The sequence below is a fragment of the Passer montanus genome, unplaced genomic scaffold (assembly GCF_014805655.1).
Source record: "Passer montanus isolate IOZ18808 unplaced genomic scaffold, ASM1480565v1 scaffold14, whole genome shotgun sequence".
NCBI lineage: Eukaryota > Metazoa > Chordata > Aves > Passeriformes > Passeridae > Passer > Passer montanus.
This window is the reverse complement of record NW_024360941.1, coordinates 1,278,163-1,294,421: the sequence shown is the minus strand read 5'-3', so window position 1 is coordinate 1,294,421 and position 16,259 is coordinate 1,278,163. Positions and strand designations below refer to the sequence as shown.

At 36.8% G+C, this 16,259-nt stretch overlaps 1 protein-coding gene across 5 annotated transcripts in view; it reads right to left on the bottom strand.

Annotated features, from left to right (window-relative positions):
• Positions 1-16,259, bottom strand: part of ARFIP1 (ADP ribosylation factor interacting protein 1) — a 42,450-nt gene that overhangs the window by 25,727 nt on the left and 464 nt on the right. For 3 of the 5 annotated variants that reach the window (XM_039700031.1, XM_039700033.1, XM_039700035.1), the window contains exons 2-4: positions 12,424-12,503; positions 8,444-8,545; positions 467-569 (exon numbers count right to left, since the gene is read on the bottom strand). In XM_039700031.1, the coding sequence (XP_039555965.1) occupies positions 467-569; positions 8,444-8,545; positions 12,424-12,501 (283 nt within the window). In that variant the 5' untranslated portion in view covers positions 12,502-12,503. Of the gene's footprint in view, positions 1-466; positions 570-8,443; positions 8,546-12,423; positions 12,532-16,259 lie in introns of those variants that run through there. The other 2 variants (XM_039700030.1, XM_039700034.1) reach the window with 2 other exon arrangements.

Genomic DNA, 16,259 nt, shown 5'->3' with positions numbered 1-16,259 from the left:
TTCTCTAAGGCATACATTAATACAACAAGAATCCCACTTTTTAATCTACTTGTGGTAAGTGAATTGTGTATAACAAATTAATAACTCTCCAGTTATGTTTCAAATCAGAACAGTAATGTGCAAAATCTGAAGAAAACTTCAACACAATGTAATAGTAAAATTCTTCAGTAACATTCTTCTGACAGCAGTTCAAGGTGCCCAAGGCCTTCCCTTCCCTTAAGTGCAGACCAACTTAACACTAAGTAGTTTCCTCCAGTCCTTTGACAGATATTACAAGTGTAGCATGTATTCTCTTATTTTAACAACCCAGCTACAAGAGAAGATAAACTGCTTGTCACTAATGCAAATCTCAAATGTGTACATTCATCCAAACTGCTCAAAGCAGCTACAGAACATTGTATTTCTGACCATGTAAGAATATGCCTAAAGATTTTAAATTGAGAAATGCAAAAAAAAAAGCACTTACCTTTATTTGGAAACTGTCCGGCCTCAACAACTCCCTCTTTGGCACCATCAAAGCCATGAGATGTTATTTTAGTTTCAGAAAGTCCAAGTCCAAGTTTCAAGTCCTGGAAAATATATGAATAAAAATGGAAAGTTAAAGACCAAAAAAAAAGCAATTTAAGTGACTCTAAAGTATTATAATACAGTTTCAGCAGCTCTCAGACAACCAATTTTGCCTTTAGCCTAGAAAGTCCTTGCTGGTGTCACTGCTTTCTACTGGTATGCACAAATAAAACATAAATGAATGAGAAACACTGTAAGTATACCCTGAATATTTATTCTAGCTATTTTTTGTTATATTGATGACCAAGTAGAATGCCATGTCCTAGAGAAGTAGTTACCAAAAACGTGGCCAGAAGCATCATGTTATGTGGTCTGAAGCTGGTCCATGCAACATGCCAATTTAATAAAGTGTCCAGTTAAAAACTGACAGGGGTGCAGAATGATATAAGATTATCAAGCAGAAAACACCTTACAAACCAAAAATACAGAAGCAACTATCATAATGTTGAAGATTAAAAAAAATCACTAAGCAAGGAATATCCTTAAAATTCATAGCAACCTTATTTCTTACAAATAGCACATTAAATCTTTTCAATATTTTACACAGAAGTGACATCCAGAAAGCCATCATTTAAACAACTTCCTTCTGAGCACCTACTCTGCATCATAAGTGCTCAGAGCACAAAGCTGCCACTTACTTTTGTTTGCTTTTGAAAGTCCTTCATTTAAAATTGCCTGAGAACCCCTTCTTTAACTTTTGAGGGCTTGATCAACTATTCTAACTAGCTCTCAAGTAACTGAAGTCTTCACTGAAACCCAGCACAGGCCTAAGAAAGACTCCACACACCACAGCTCACGGCCCATCCTACTGCCCATTTCTGCTGTCTTACCTACCTCTACAAAAAGCTTCCCACAGGTTTCCTGGACCATATTGCCAGTGATCTAATTGAAGTTTAAGCTTCTGGTGTTACGGAATTAGACATAGTACTTCAAAAAGTTCAGGTTTTAAAGCCATTAAAACCTCTTAATTCATAGAAGTAAAAACTGAGTGAAAAAGTACTACGAAAGTGAAAGCAAAAAAAAATAAAATAAAATGGAGTTACAAAAAATAAAAGCATCAAGAAATCAGCAAACTGTCAGTGTCTGGAATCAGGTACTATTTTGCATCCCCTCTGCTTCCATACAGAGGTAAAAAAGTGGAAAAGTATCGAGGACCACTACAGAAAAGCTATACATAACTTTAAGATATCTGTGTCTAGACACAGGTACTAACTGTGCATGCATTGATCCATGCAATGCCTCTAATTACAAGAAAAAAGAAATCATAACCTTTAAAATCTAATCCATGTTTGACCTATAACTGTAGTCACTCAATCCACAAACCAGAAGCAAGTTAGTGCATAAGAATGATACTGATACTGCCTAGAGGCTCACATTGTCAAGAAGTAATTTTGGATCACATCCCCCCAGATTCATTTAGATGTCTTTACTTTAGAACAAAGCCCTGGGAAGAAAAAAAAAGGAAGAACTACAAACATATGAATTCCAGCAAATTAATTTTTCCATGTGAATTCCAGAAATTTCGCCGACATCAAAAACCCAGCATGTTACTGCAAAGAGTAACCAATTCCTACAGCCAAACATTCACTGCAATGAACAGGCTAGGTGATAACAGATCATGCCATATTCAGGTACCTGAAGCATCATACCAAAAAAAAGAAAAAGAAACATCATGAAAAACAAATACTAGTCACACGCAGAACCTCACAAATTAAGCATGTCAGAACTTTAGATGCACAACCTGATCTCACAAATTAAGCATGTCAGAACTTTAGATACATACTGTTTTCAGTCTTCAAAACTGACTTAACATTGGTACTTCCATTTAAGTACTTGCAGTTGGTAGTATGATGGAAAGCCTTTGCTTCCACTTAGCTTAGCTAATAGAGGCCATTTAACTCAAAATGTAGCAAGTCACTATAAGCTGAAAAAGTAGAGAGACTTGAAAAAGGATAACCAGATTGCAGAGAAGATGCACTGATTTCAAAAAAAGGGACATGGCATGAATTATTTTTGTCCTGAAGGCACCCTGGCATGTTGTGTAGTTTTCAGAAATACCTAAACCTGAAGCCAAACAACTGTAGACAGCTAACGTTGGCAATAGGAATCTAAGCAATCATCTGTATTTAAGATTAAAATGCAGAACATTGGCTTTGTAAAGACCAAAGTTTGTATCTAAAACTAAGCAACTGCACTACCTCTGTACACTCAATGCAATTCTCATCTGAAGTTAAACACAAGCTGAACAAATTACAGAACTAAATAAATCAAAATACTACAATGCATCCATCTCTTAAACAAAAACTTGGTATTTAGAACATGAAAATTTTAAAGATCTACAATTGTGCATATATATAGCAGACTTTTTAACAGGAATCTATATACATATGTCTATGTATACAAACACAGTTCTTCGAAGAGAAGAATCTACTTTTTTCCCCACTGTCAAAAAGGCAAAGTTCAATTCAACCCCCCTTTTAAACACCTATAAACCAGTTCAAATATATATTTGTGAAGAATGATATCCTTACATACGAATTTAAAAGAAAACTTTACCATTTGTTCATTTACACATGACCAGAATGGAGAAAAAGTCGGTGATTACCAAAACAATATCTTTTCCTTGTTTACAAACATGAAAGTTATTGTTCAGGGGAGACACACTGTTGCATGTAAACTAAAAGTTTGAATGTCATTCTTGCAACTGATTGTGCTTGCTTTTTTTTCTTTACACAAGTGTAGATAAAAAAGCTACAAAAAATCTGTAATCATACTGACAAAACAGTTTATCCCTTCAATAACTTACAAAGAGGGATAATTTAGAAGCACTGCACAAAATGTCATACTTAAGGGAAGGTATGAGTGTACTTTGTTTGAATGGTAAGAAGGCAACCTAAATAGCTTTTGGTTTTGTTCCCACTGTAGAGCCAAATGTAAGTTTGGCTCTTACAAGACAGGAAATGAGGACAGATTCCCCTATTACAATATGATGATTCTATTTTGATAATGTATTGCTCTTCCAGCTAAGTTTAAGATTCCTCCCTTCTTTTTAAAAGGTAAATTCAAATCTTTAGAATTGATCAAGATTCATCAATACATGGCAAGCCCACAAATCTATTAAGGGATCACAATCACCAAAAAACAAATAGAAAAATGCTTCATTAATAATTTTCATTTGTATGAGGCTGAAACCATGCTTATGCAATTACCACCTAGTAGAAGCATCTTAATTTTGTAAGTTCACTGAGACCCAGAACTGGAGGTATAAAAAAAACCCACGGAAGATTCCCAAGTTAAAAGGTTGTATTACCTATTCCATTCTTAGACATCTAGCAAGAAGCAAAAGCATGAAATATAGCTAAACAGAGTAAGTGTACTAGCTTAATTAAGTCTAGTCAAGACAGTTCAAACCTATATGTCATAGGTTTGACATATGAACATTTAAGCCACTTAAACCATTTGTTAAAATCCCATTTCAATGACTTCAAATCACTATACTAAACTAAACATATTTTAGTCAGGTTAGCCTTATTTTCCCAACTCTATTATACAGATAATAGTTTGATGAGCCAGTACAGATTTTTGACATAGCAGTCTTGTTGAGACAGCAGACACAGCAAAGAAGTCATTCAGAATGCATGTTCATGAAGGAATGTTGGCTGAATTACAGGACTATTTCCAAAATGATACTTCCCAATCATGCTATCCATAAAAATATAAAATGAAGAGGGGAATGACAAGAACTGTATTGTTTCTCCAACAGCAGAAACCAACCCAGCCAAAATTTAATTTACAGAAACTTACTTAACTAAGGAGAAACTAAGGAAAGAACACTGGATTAATTTCTTAGTTATACCACTCCATTAGTAATGCATCACTAAGCATTAACTTCTGCTTAGTACCAACAGGAGGTTTGACAGATAGTTTTACTTGCCTTTAATACCTTGAATTAAGGTATTCTTAAAACCTCACACCAATGGCTAGTTCAACAGTGGAACAACTAACATCAGACCAATCATATGCTTGTTTTTTTTCAATGGTGGATGACATTTTAAATAAAACTACTCAAGTTGATTTCAGGAAAAATTTACAACGTATCTATCTGATTGTAAAGTTCACAGTTTATAGTGTGATTACAAGTCCTATGGAATAAAAGGTTATGCAGATAGACGTAACATCTATCCAGAGAGATACATGGGCTCTGAACTTGAACTTCTTATCAAAATCACGTGCAAGTAGAGCTCCTCATACACACTCAGTATTTTCTGCTCCTCTTTGCCCAATTACATTACTCAGTTCCTATTCTCCAGGAATTAAGCCACTAGATCCCCACATCAGTATAAATTCAACATAAATAAATGGGAGAAGACCTGAAGGCTGTAATTTCTGATGAAGTGGCAAATAACAGACTAACACATTTCTTCTATTCTCCAATACACTGCCCTTCAATCAGAAGACCCTTTCTACTACATCCGTTTGAATTACCTAATGTCATACTACAATCCAGTTTTAGTTTCCCACCCACTCACAGCATTAACATGCATATTTTTGGTTTTTCAGACTGTATGAAGAACATTTGACTTTATCTCCTCAAGCCAGTTTTCTAGAACTGATACAGTTCTAGAAATACACTTTCAATCAGTTCTACATTAATTAAACTAAAATTACCCTAAGTAAAAATCTAACTATGTCAGTCAACATAGCAAAACCTAAGAGATTAACTCAGACATTGCAGGCAGAATGTGAGTGACAGGGCTAGCATTTTTTTTCAGAAGGCAAAAAACAAGAGAATTGACCTTATCTATTTGTGCAATAAAATTACAGAACAAGACGGTGAACACATGCACTCAGAGCCATCAGATTCCAGACCTTATTTCATAATTCTAGTAAGACAAATTGAAGATTCACAACAAAGTTCATTACCTTTTTGGATCCTGAAGTTTATTACTAGTTTTACATGCATGTTTAACTATGGTTTTGTTCAGTAAGAGGCATGAGGAGAGGCAGTATCAAAAATTAGATTAAACAAATTCAGGCTCAAACTGATAAGAATATCATGTAGATTGTAGATTTTGTGCAATACTTTAAACACAACAAATCACTTACAGCTGCTTGAATATATTTACAGGCAAATCAAACTGTTTTCTGAAAAATTTAATTTATTCCTATGCAGCTCTCACATTATGTTCTTGTATATAGGAATAATAGAATTAATATACTTCCCTCACTCCTTCCTACTGTCCTCAGCTCCCAATACCCCCAGACACACTACAACACCACTAGGCTCATCACATCATTCCAACAGCATGGGAGGAAAACTGGGCTCTGGAAGTCAGGGATAAGTGAACTAGAACAAGCAGATAATATAAACTAGCCAGACTTTTTATATGTTGGGCTTTCTTATACAAAGTAAGAGGAAAAACTTTTGATTAGGAAATGCTGAAGCATTCTCTCTAACAAATACCCAAACACAAGCGAATACTTCCATACATCAAGTTCTTAAAGCTCATGTGAGATCCAACAGAGCTTGGGGAGCTGAAAAGCACTATGTCAAGCTTTTCTGTACTGAAAGAATGTTAGATATTCAATCCAGTGATGACTGAAGCTCCAACTTTTTCAGTAAAAGAGTTTCCATTCATCATATGGGCAGGACAAAACTTGTCTGAATTCCACAGGCATGTCTTATTAGAGAATTAGAATGTAGCAGCATATTTCTGACTGAGATTTTACAGTTAGGAAAACACTTAAGTTACCTTTTAAATATGCATTATACCAAAAAGATGCACCAATCAGTGCTATGTCACATTCCCACAAAAATGGAACTAATATACTTCCTTCTGAAGTGACATTATGACAATCTGTGCTGTCTGAAGTTCTGCAAAACTAATGGCATCTCTCTTCAAAGAAGGAGCAACCCTACTTGTCATTTCCAGGTAAATACGTTTGCTCTGCACTGATTTGCAAAATGAAATATTTCTCATGCTTGAATGCATATTAATACTGCATTTGGTGAAACACAAATGTGCATTTTCATGCCTGAGCAGCTTATGGACGAGGGCTGATGGAAGTGCCAAACAGAACATGACTCTAGAGGAAAGTGCAGTTTTGTAATTAAAGAATTCTAAAGAAAAGATTGTACAAATAACCCCTCACTCAAAAACAAGCAATCAAAGCTGCTCAAGTCTTGATGGCAAAATAGCTGCAGAAGACTAAAAAATACAGAGCAATAGTATTTTGTTCACTGAATTGTACAGCATCTAGATGAATATTTCCCTGATCCTACAAATAAGGAAGCAGGAAATTAAAATACTTTTGCTCCCCAGCTTCCCAAGAAGTGCTGCAAACTCTACTGTGGTCACATACTCTTACTGAGCACTGTGGTAGCAGTACAAATTAGAGTGGTCAGGGTTTCTTGCCCCTTTCTTAAGTGACTTCATAAAAACCAGTACTTGGCTTGTCATTTCCATAAGTTGTAGGAAAAAGACCCCAAAAATTTTGTGGTGCAATGCATATTGCTTTAGGTTAAAGTAAAAAATTACCTGGCAAGGAAAAAAAGAGAAAGCATGGCATTAAGCATTAGAAATAACAAACATGAAGCAAGATGAATAGAAGCTAAATATTAGAATTTGAGACTAAGAGATTAGTAAACAGACCTAGATGTTAATTCCAAGAAGTTTACTTTCTTTGTTTTGTTTATAAGAAGCCTTGATTATCACATATTCTGACTTCAGGTCACATATGCAGGTGTGAACTTGTACAAGACACTTCAAAAAAATAATTGAAGTGCACTTCTTCATTGATCTCAGAATAAGCACTGCGAAAATAATTACAACAAGTTCAAATATGCTTGCAGAGTACAGGTTTTTCTGCAATTTGACCAAAGATTTGACCCATTTTTGTCAAAGTAGAAGTTTCAAAATATAGTTGACTCCAAGCCAGCAAAATTATTAGCATGCAGCAAAAATCTACTCCAAATTTCACATATGGCCATAGACAAAAACCACCTTAAAATTCCAGCTTTACATTTTGCCTGAGCATGGGCCCTAATGCAGTCATCAGGAGTGCAAGTTCCATTTGCTGTACAGAAGTGTTGCATGCACTGCACTGCAGAAGAATCACTGTGTAAGGAAAAGGTAACTCAGACAGCAGCCAAGTCACAGCAGCAGCAAGGTCATCAAGCTTCAAATTACTAAGTGTGTTTTCCTGCTTTGAGGTGAACCCAAATTCCTTACCACTTCAAGATGTATTCTCCAGCCTTGTCTCCCTAAATATACATCTTCATAGAAATGTAGTTTTAACTTTATTTCATTAAACACTCTACTAATTTTTACATTATGTCACTGGTAGATCTTAGTTGAACAACAAATCTTATGAAGGTTCCCCCCTCTAATCAACATTCTAGTAAAACAGAATAAAATGTCGAATTTCTGCTGAATATCTCTTTTAAGAATAGTTCTGCACTGCAAGTCCGTGTGGAACTGTTAAAACTTCGGAGCTTTCCTTAAAACCTAAGCCTCAGCAGATACCAAATAGACGTGGACAATTCCAAAAGCCAAATAAAAGGAGCCCGACCCCAAATTCCACAGGCTGTGCCCCAGCGCCCTCTGCGGGACTCCCGGGCACGAGCAAAAGCGCTCGTTCGTCTGTGCCGAGCGCAGGGAGGGGGAAGAAGGCGGCTTCTGCCACCAGGAACACAAAAAAGAGCATTGCAGTATGCAACCGCACTGCGTTATGCCAACTCTTACAATAATCTATGAGCTTCAAAGGCCTTTTTTCAGTAAACCTCCAAAAACTATGTGAAGACTGCTTTGCACTGAATTGTAACTATAGCATTTCTGATAATGGTACCGTAACAGACAGCAAAAAAAATTCTGACCCTGTTAAAGCTGTGTTCATGAGCATCTTCCAGCTGTCCATTGCTAGTCACAGGAATTTCTGCCGCTGAATTTTTGGGAGATTCTTGAGCCATTGCACTTCCCTGTAAAAAGAAACAGGTTAGCGTTTGTCTTACATTCCCAAGAAGTAATCCATATGAAAATATTCAATGTATGGGTTTCATAACAGTTGACTTCATTTCAAACTCCAACTGGAAATACTCTGATAACTCAGTCTGCATATGTTTACTTAATCACATCATTGAATCACAATAAGAGTCTAGCACATCTTAGTCAGAAGTAATTTAAAGTTTCCAGATCTAAGAGAAAAGGAAAATGAAAATTTAACCCATTGGCATTGAAGGAGTAAAACATAAATGAGGCATGGGCTCAGACAAATGTTTCACATGCATGCTTGAGCCTTAGAGTAGTTTCTGTATCTCAAACTATAATGAGCTTGGCTAAAAAAATTGTACTAGCAATTGATTAAACAATAAATACTAGAGAAGAGCAATATGTTTAATCTTGTGTTACAAGAAAAGCAATGATTCCAAACTTTATAACCGTTTCAGCTGCTTCTTATTTTACCATAATATAGTGCCACCTTCTGACCAAACTGCTGGTATGCAACTCATGAAATCAACAGCAGCAAACGTGAAGTGAAATGCTGGAGCGTCAAAAGAGCTCAGAAGTACCAAGAGAACTCAGGATTCAAAGCTAGTTTCAAATGCAGCTGCATCACAAACAGTAGCAGCAGCTGTGTTTCAAGTACAACCTAAGGCATAGCCTTGAAGAGACATTCCCAGAAGAACTGCACATTATTTACAAGCACCTGAAGAGAGAACGGCAGCTTAACACTCCAAAATTAAGAGGAAGTGAGAATGTCATCCCTTTCAAAAAGCTGCTCCTAACTCTGCCAGGCAGCTTCATCAGTCATCTCAAGTGTAAATAGCAGAAAAATCAACACACAACTGAGGCAGTGTTTGTTCACTTACATAAAAGTTGTCTCAAGTCCTCAAACCAGCCTGTACACTTGTGCTAGACTGGCAAGACACGGTGTACCATCAACAGGTACTTGAGAATAGGTACCCATACACCCTTAAAGTTCTTAAATCCTCAAACTGAACCAGCTCTTTTCAGCCCAAAGGTCAGGAAGAGGCCCGGCCTGGGATCAGGATCTGAAGCACCATCAGCTTCTCCAACCACACGTGAAGCTTTACAGAGTATCAATATAACACAAAAGATTTTGCTGGTACTTACTGAGCATCACTTGCATGATCATTCTTGCCTGGAACATCTGTCACACCTCATTGCTAATATTTCTTCCAATTTCACACATCGTCACTTCATTTACATTTGTGAGCCTGATTTCCTTTATGTTTTGAGGCTTCTCAAGACTTTTTCTAACTAGGCACTGTCTATGGGCTCCAATAAATGTGCTTCTACTGAAGCACACCAAAAGGTCTGTGCTTATTTTATGAGTACTTTTAAAACAGGAACTTGTTTCATTTCATAGAATATAGACTATCTCAAGTTCTAAGGGACCCATAAGGATCACCAAGTCCACCTCCCTGCTCCTCACAGAGAGCTGCTATACAACATCATTTAGACTAGATGCCCCAGTTACCTGCCACATCACATTTCGATTTGGGAAATCTGTCCAATAGCTCAAGTTTCTTAAGCTTGCTCTAAATCTCATATGTGCTTAATTAAGCTCTAAGACTGCTAGGAACTGCACTTCTACTTGATATGGTCAAGTGAAGTATTTTTCAAACTGCTTGGCCCGTCACAGCTACTTGCACAATACAGAAGCATTAGCATAGGCCACGTTCAGTTCACAGCTACTTTTGTTCTTCTTTCCGCAAATCGCACTGTGATAACACAGTGCAAAGGGAAAGTCCTCTTCTGTCAAGGGGCACTTTGCTAGGGATCACAAACAAAACTGCATCTCTAATTAAAGGAAAAACACCTTGACTTAGGTGCTTCTCAACAAGAATCTAAAATAATTTCACAAATAGTGACATTGGTATTTTTTATGCTTTAATTCAGAGATACACATGCTCAAAGCACATGCACACATCTCCAATAAATACATATATTAGGAAACAAAAATTCATCAGCTTCTCTGGACAACTAGACTCAATTCCCCTATTTTTTTTGCATTCCTACTTGTGTCAGACCTCTGTATCTAGTTCAGAGAAAGCAAAAAATTACTTGCTAATGTCAGTTCCATGCTACATTTGAACTACAACAATTTCCCTTTGCTGAAAAGGGGACATTTCACCACCCTACTTTTCAGTCTCGACTGGGAACCACACAGTGCCTCACCTCCCTAACACTCACCTGACTACAGTCACCACACACAACTCACTAGCGTGGCAATAGACCCTTTCATCAGGTTAATTTTAATTTTCCAGCTTCAGTGAGTTGAATCAGTTTGCAATGAGGTCAGACAAGCACCAAAGTCATGAAATTACCAGCTGAAAAGGGGAAGTGTGATAAACTGCTAATTTAACTCAGACATAACAAGAAACCATCATCTCCATTTTAGTTAACAGTTTAAGCTTGCACTGCTGACAAGAACCAGTCCTTGCCCTTTTCCTCCAACTTTTCCCCCCAGCAGCTTTCACCTTTCACCATCCCTTCACCTCCTTCCTGAGCCAGAACAATGTATTTGCACAGCAAACAAGATTCCGGAAACACTGCAGATCAAAAGAAAGTGACCTCTGCTCAAAAAGAGGATGGGTAATTTTTACACTCCCACCAAGTCTCCAAAGCAGGCACACCTCCAACACTTGCACCTATGAAACAGAGCAGGTAGTAATGCAGTGAAGAAACCACTGAGAATGAAGGACTGCCCACAGCACCAGCAGTGCAGTATCTCAAAATACTTACTCTGACTGTAGGTTACTCCCAAATCCAGCAGCCATTTCTCTTTACCTCTGGATGTGTGTTCTTGTAACTCCACACAACCAGGGTAAAGTTGTTGATCTGAGAGAAAACTAAACCACCAAACCACAGCAGCATTTCTGCTGAAATAGGGAGCATGATTGCTGAATCAAGTGTCTCTTTGGCAAGTGTAGCCCACAGCTGACTTAAGCTAAGCATACAAAGAAATTGATTCCTCAGAAGGACATTTATCATATGTACAAACCACCTAAAATAAATCCATATAAGTTCCTAATTTTTTATTGATGTATTAGATGTGAATGACATAAGCGCTAGAGGGAAACATTGAATTTCAGATGCATGTTTTATTTTGAAAAAATATAATCATCCTTCAGTAACAACCTATGATTTCTTTGTACATCTGTGTTTACAAATATCAGATCTGGAAATGTGCTAAAGAGAATCACTACTCTGTTTTTACTGAAATTTTAAAAACAATTCACTTTCACCAAAACTACAATAGTGATAAAGTCAGCTTTATTTTTTCATTTTTACTCTAGAACAGTCAGGAAAATGTTGACTATTTTTCTGAAAGAGCATCCCAAACACACCCGATTAGCTAAATAATATTGGGAACCTTAAGAATTTGTTCATAATTCAAATCTGTCAGAGACTTCCCCATAGAGAAGGTGAAAACTGTATCTGCTCTCAGGGAAAAAGATTCACTCCTCCAGCAGTAGACAGAATACCTTGTTATAGTGAGGGTACACAGATGCCTTTGATGCCTTTGAATACCAACCCTTTCTTCCTGCAATACTCACACATCCCAGATTCTACTATGCCTAAATGTATTCAACTTACAAAACAAATACTGCAGCACAGCAACAGGCTACTGGCTGAAGTAATCCTTTGCTATGAATTAAGTGGACTGTTCTTAATGGTGTCTCAAAACCAACCCCACCCATTCAAGCTGCTGTGCATGAACTCATATCCCCATACTAACAACACTGTGCTATGTACAGCAGAATTTTTGGGAATCTGAAACTTGTTAGGATTGGTTGATTTTACACTAATATAACTATCACCCAATCACCTCACAGCCAGACTGGATCTCTTCTGCAGATGGATGAGACTCATCAAGTGTTGTGGATTCACTGCTGTGTTCTGACATACCTGAAAACCAAACAGGTTTGGCATGCATTAATTGAAGTGAAAGGAGCTGGACGTTGCACCTCACAGAAACCAAAGCAGGCTTTCAGAAAACATTTCTTTTACAAGTTCTGCTGAAGCAAAGTGAAACCTCCTTCTTTTAATGGTGACTAGGCCTTCAGCTCTCCCAAAATCTAAGAGGGATTAGGAATACAGTCTAGTTTAAGCTTCCACTGCCAAAGCAACCTTTCCCCACAGACAACTAAGCTTGCAACATAAAACTCTGGAAGTCAAACAAGGTTCTTCAGGTGACATATACCCTGCCACTTGCAACAGTATCCTACCATTGCAAAGATCACCATTTTGTTAAGATATAAGATTTATCCAAACATTGCAAGATTACATTAATGCTAAGCCACTGAAACTTATTAAGCTGTTAAGTCTGTTGTGCTTACTAGGAACAGAATCCTTTTCATTTTAGCCTCAAAAAGATCTCAGCTACAGAAGCAAAGAAAGTTGTTAACACTGAGCCCATGCGAAAGAAATCAACTCTGTGAATATAGTGATCATGAAAGATTAATTACATACACAATTTTATCTTAAGTAAGGGAAGTATCTAATTTGATTCCAAATAGCTGGTAACTACAGGTGACACCACAATTCACTCAGCTGTTTGAGAGGAGGAGACAACCAATCATTAAAAATTAATTAATCTGCCAGTATTGCATACAATCACACATGACTTCAATTCATTGTCTTGCACCATTTCATACATGTTCAGACACATACCAGATTAAGAAAATTTATAAGAGATTACCATTTGTGTTTATATTGTATTTCAAATTCCTGAGCTATAAAACATTCTAACTAAAGCAAATAATTAATAAGGTAAACAGCTCACATAGCAAGGGAAATAAAATAAGGACACAAAGGCTGAGAAACTGAATCACCTAGATCATCTTACACTGGATAACCTACTACTTTATTTTGGAAAACCAAATACGTAAAATAAGATATTTTCTCCAGAAAAATAGTTCATTCAGGGCTACCACTGAATGAAGATGGGTTTTTCTAGGATCAGTATAAAACTCCCTTTGAAGTAATTAAGAAGTAAGTTCAACATCCTTATATAGCTTTATTGATTTTTCAACTTTCTTTTGAACATGGAAAACTGTACAGCAGAGATGCTGTTTGCCCACAGCAAAATGGTCCTGTCCAAACTCTGTCTATGGCTGAAAACAAGCTCTGTGCTTAACAGCTTATTTCTGAGTAGCTAAAACAATTTCATTATAGAATAGGACAATAAGTGTGATTTCCTTGCTCTACTTGTTAAACAAAAAGCTAAATTCATCTTGTGATAGAGCCCTCCTTAAGGCAATCTGTTCTTCAGTTCTACCACATCGGTGTTCCTGGAGTTATATTTCTTTATCACATACAAGCCTGTGTACCACGGTAACACAGTTCTAAACTACTACAGGCAAAAACATTTTTTGATAGATTTAAGAATTTTTGATAGATTTAAGAACCTAGGGGCAAGAACAAACTCAGAAGTCCATGTAGAAGACACTGCATAAAAGCAAATAATTTTTAAAACCCAAATGAATTCACCATTTGCATTAGAACACCCCTCCATGATTAATTTTTTTGTAGTTTTCTTTTCCTACAAGTAGTGCTAACAATTTCAACACAGCTCTGCAGGATCACAGTGATCAATTTTAAAACATGAGAAGGCAAAAAAAAGTAGATTAAAAGTGGCTTTCAAAAAAAGTTTAACTGCACATTCAAATTTAACTACAGAATTTCCTGCTTCTACAGGAAAAAAAATGGGGATGTAAACATCAAAAACTGGATGTAAGGATGAAAACTTTCTACACCTTCACAAAGATTCAGAAATGAAGACATTCATGTGAAATTGTGGTAATCATGATATCTACACATATCTATCATTTAAGGTTCCCTACAGAAATCCATACAGACTTTAGCATCTCTGCAGTTCTTGCAGGTGCCAGACATGGGGCTGTTCTTTGTAAGAAGCTGTTCATCCCAGCACAGCATGGATTGTGTTATCCAGGGCTTGGTTTGTTTCTTCACTAAAGCAGCCACAACTTCAGAACACGTTAGATGACTGGTGTACCAGGACATTTGCTACCATCTGCTGCAATAGAACAACTCAAAGAGATTCATTCTACTTGGAAAAAACATGCTTGAGCCATATTCTGACAAGAACTGAAACCCTGTCCACATCACTCCTGTCCTTCTGGGCTCTCTTTTACCCCACTATACCAACTCTACAAATCCACACAAATACTGCGCCACAGCTGAACAGAAAACACAGACTAGACTAAGAATCATTTCCCCTGTGGTGAAGCTACCTTAAATGCATATTTGATTACAGCCTCAGTAATTTTAAGTTCTGCTCATCATAAATAAAACCACATGATTTTTGAGTCCTGGGGATTTAAATATCACTTCTTCAACTGGCAAAGCAAAAAGCAAAACAAAGCAAGAACTTATGAACAACATAGTAAGCTTCCTCTAGGATGGAGACATAAAGAGCCATTTAGCCATTTATAATTAATGGTTATAAGAGCATACTTATGTACTTTTCATTAAAAAGGCAAATTCATATTTGCTTATTCATGAAAATATGAAGTAAATGTCATCAACGATAAATTAATTTTGAATAAGAAGTATATTCTTCACATACTTACATCACTTAGGTAAATGATTGATGGTCTCAGAAATAAGAACCATGGGATTCTCAACAATCAGATCTGCTTTTCTAAGCAAGATGCACTGGTTCCTTCACTTACTTTTCTCCTAAATTAATTGCCAATAAGGCAACAGCAAGATAACAAGACAACTTCTGTATAAAATGAAGTTTATTACACACTTTTATTGTTGTCTTACTACTTAACTGCATAAAGAATGTAAGTTTTTGTAACACTGCAGAAAATCCCAGTGCTGGTAGAAAAATGACCATTTTAATGACCATTTCAATTTTTAACTAAGAACACTTTCACTAATTCTTGTAAAGATAGAGATCAACCATTAAAAAAAATAATACTGTAAAGAACTGTATTAAACACTTCCTGTTGCAATCACACCACAGTTTCCTCTTAATGCTCTGGAATTCCCTGGCTGCTCCACTCACAAGATATAATTAAGCTTGCAAGTTAGAAGACATGATGGAGCTGAAGACTGGAGAACGGGGCTGCTGCTGACTTTTGCACTCCCCATGCTACATCAACCCGGCCTAAACAATTTAATGCTCTGCTTGTCTCCAGATTAGCTAAGCCATGGGCTCCCATTTGGTTTCAACTTCTACCAAATCAGAAAAAAAGCAGCTGATCAAGCCACTGCCTCAGCTTCCAGTTTTGCCAATCCAACACTCTTCTGTGTTTCTTATTCCTGACATTTTAAGTGCGTGCATTTACACATATACATGAAACGATTCAGAAAGTTTTGGAGTTGCACTGATCAAATAACATTCTTCTTCAGCCCTGCAAAAAGAACCCTTCTGTTATCTTCTCTAGAGAATCAACTCTTAGATAACAGAGCCACCAACTGCAAAGTGAGAACTCCTTCCTACATTTTCCACCAAGCATAGAAAGCACACGTGAGAAACAGAAACTACATCCTGGGCTGGATGTTCAGAATGATCCCCTCCAAAGACTTTCATGCAATTAAAGGCTATTAGTGGGGTTTGGTTAAAAATAACCTATTAGAGAGGTACTATAAGAAATACTGGAAGAACTGCCTCTCGTTTGGAGACAATAC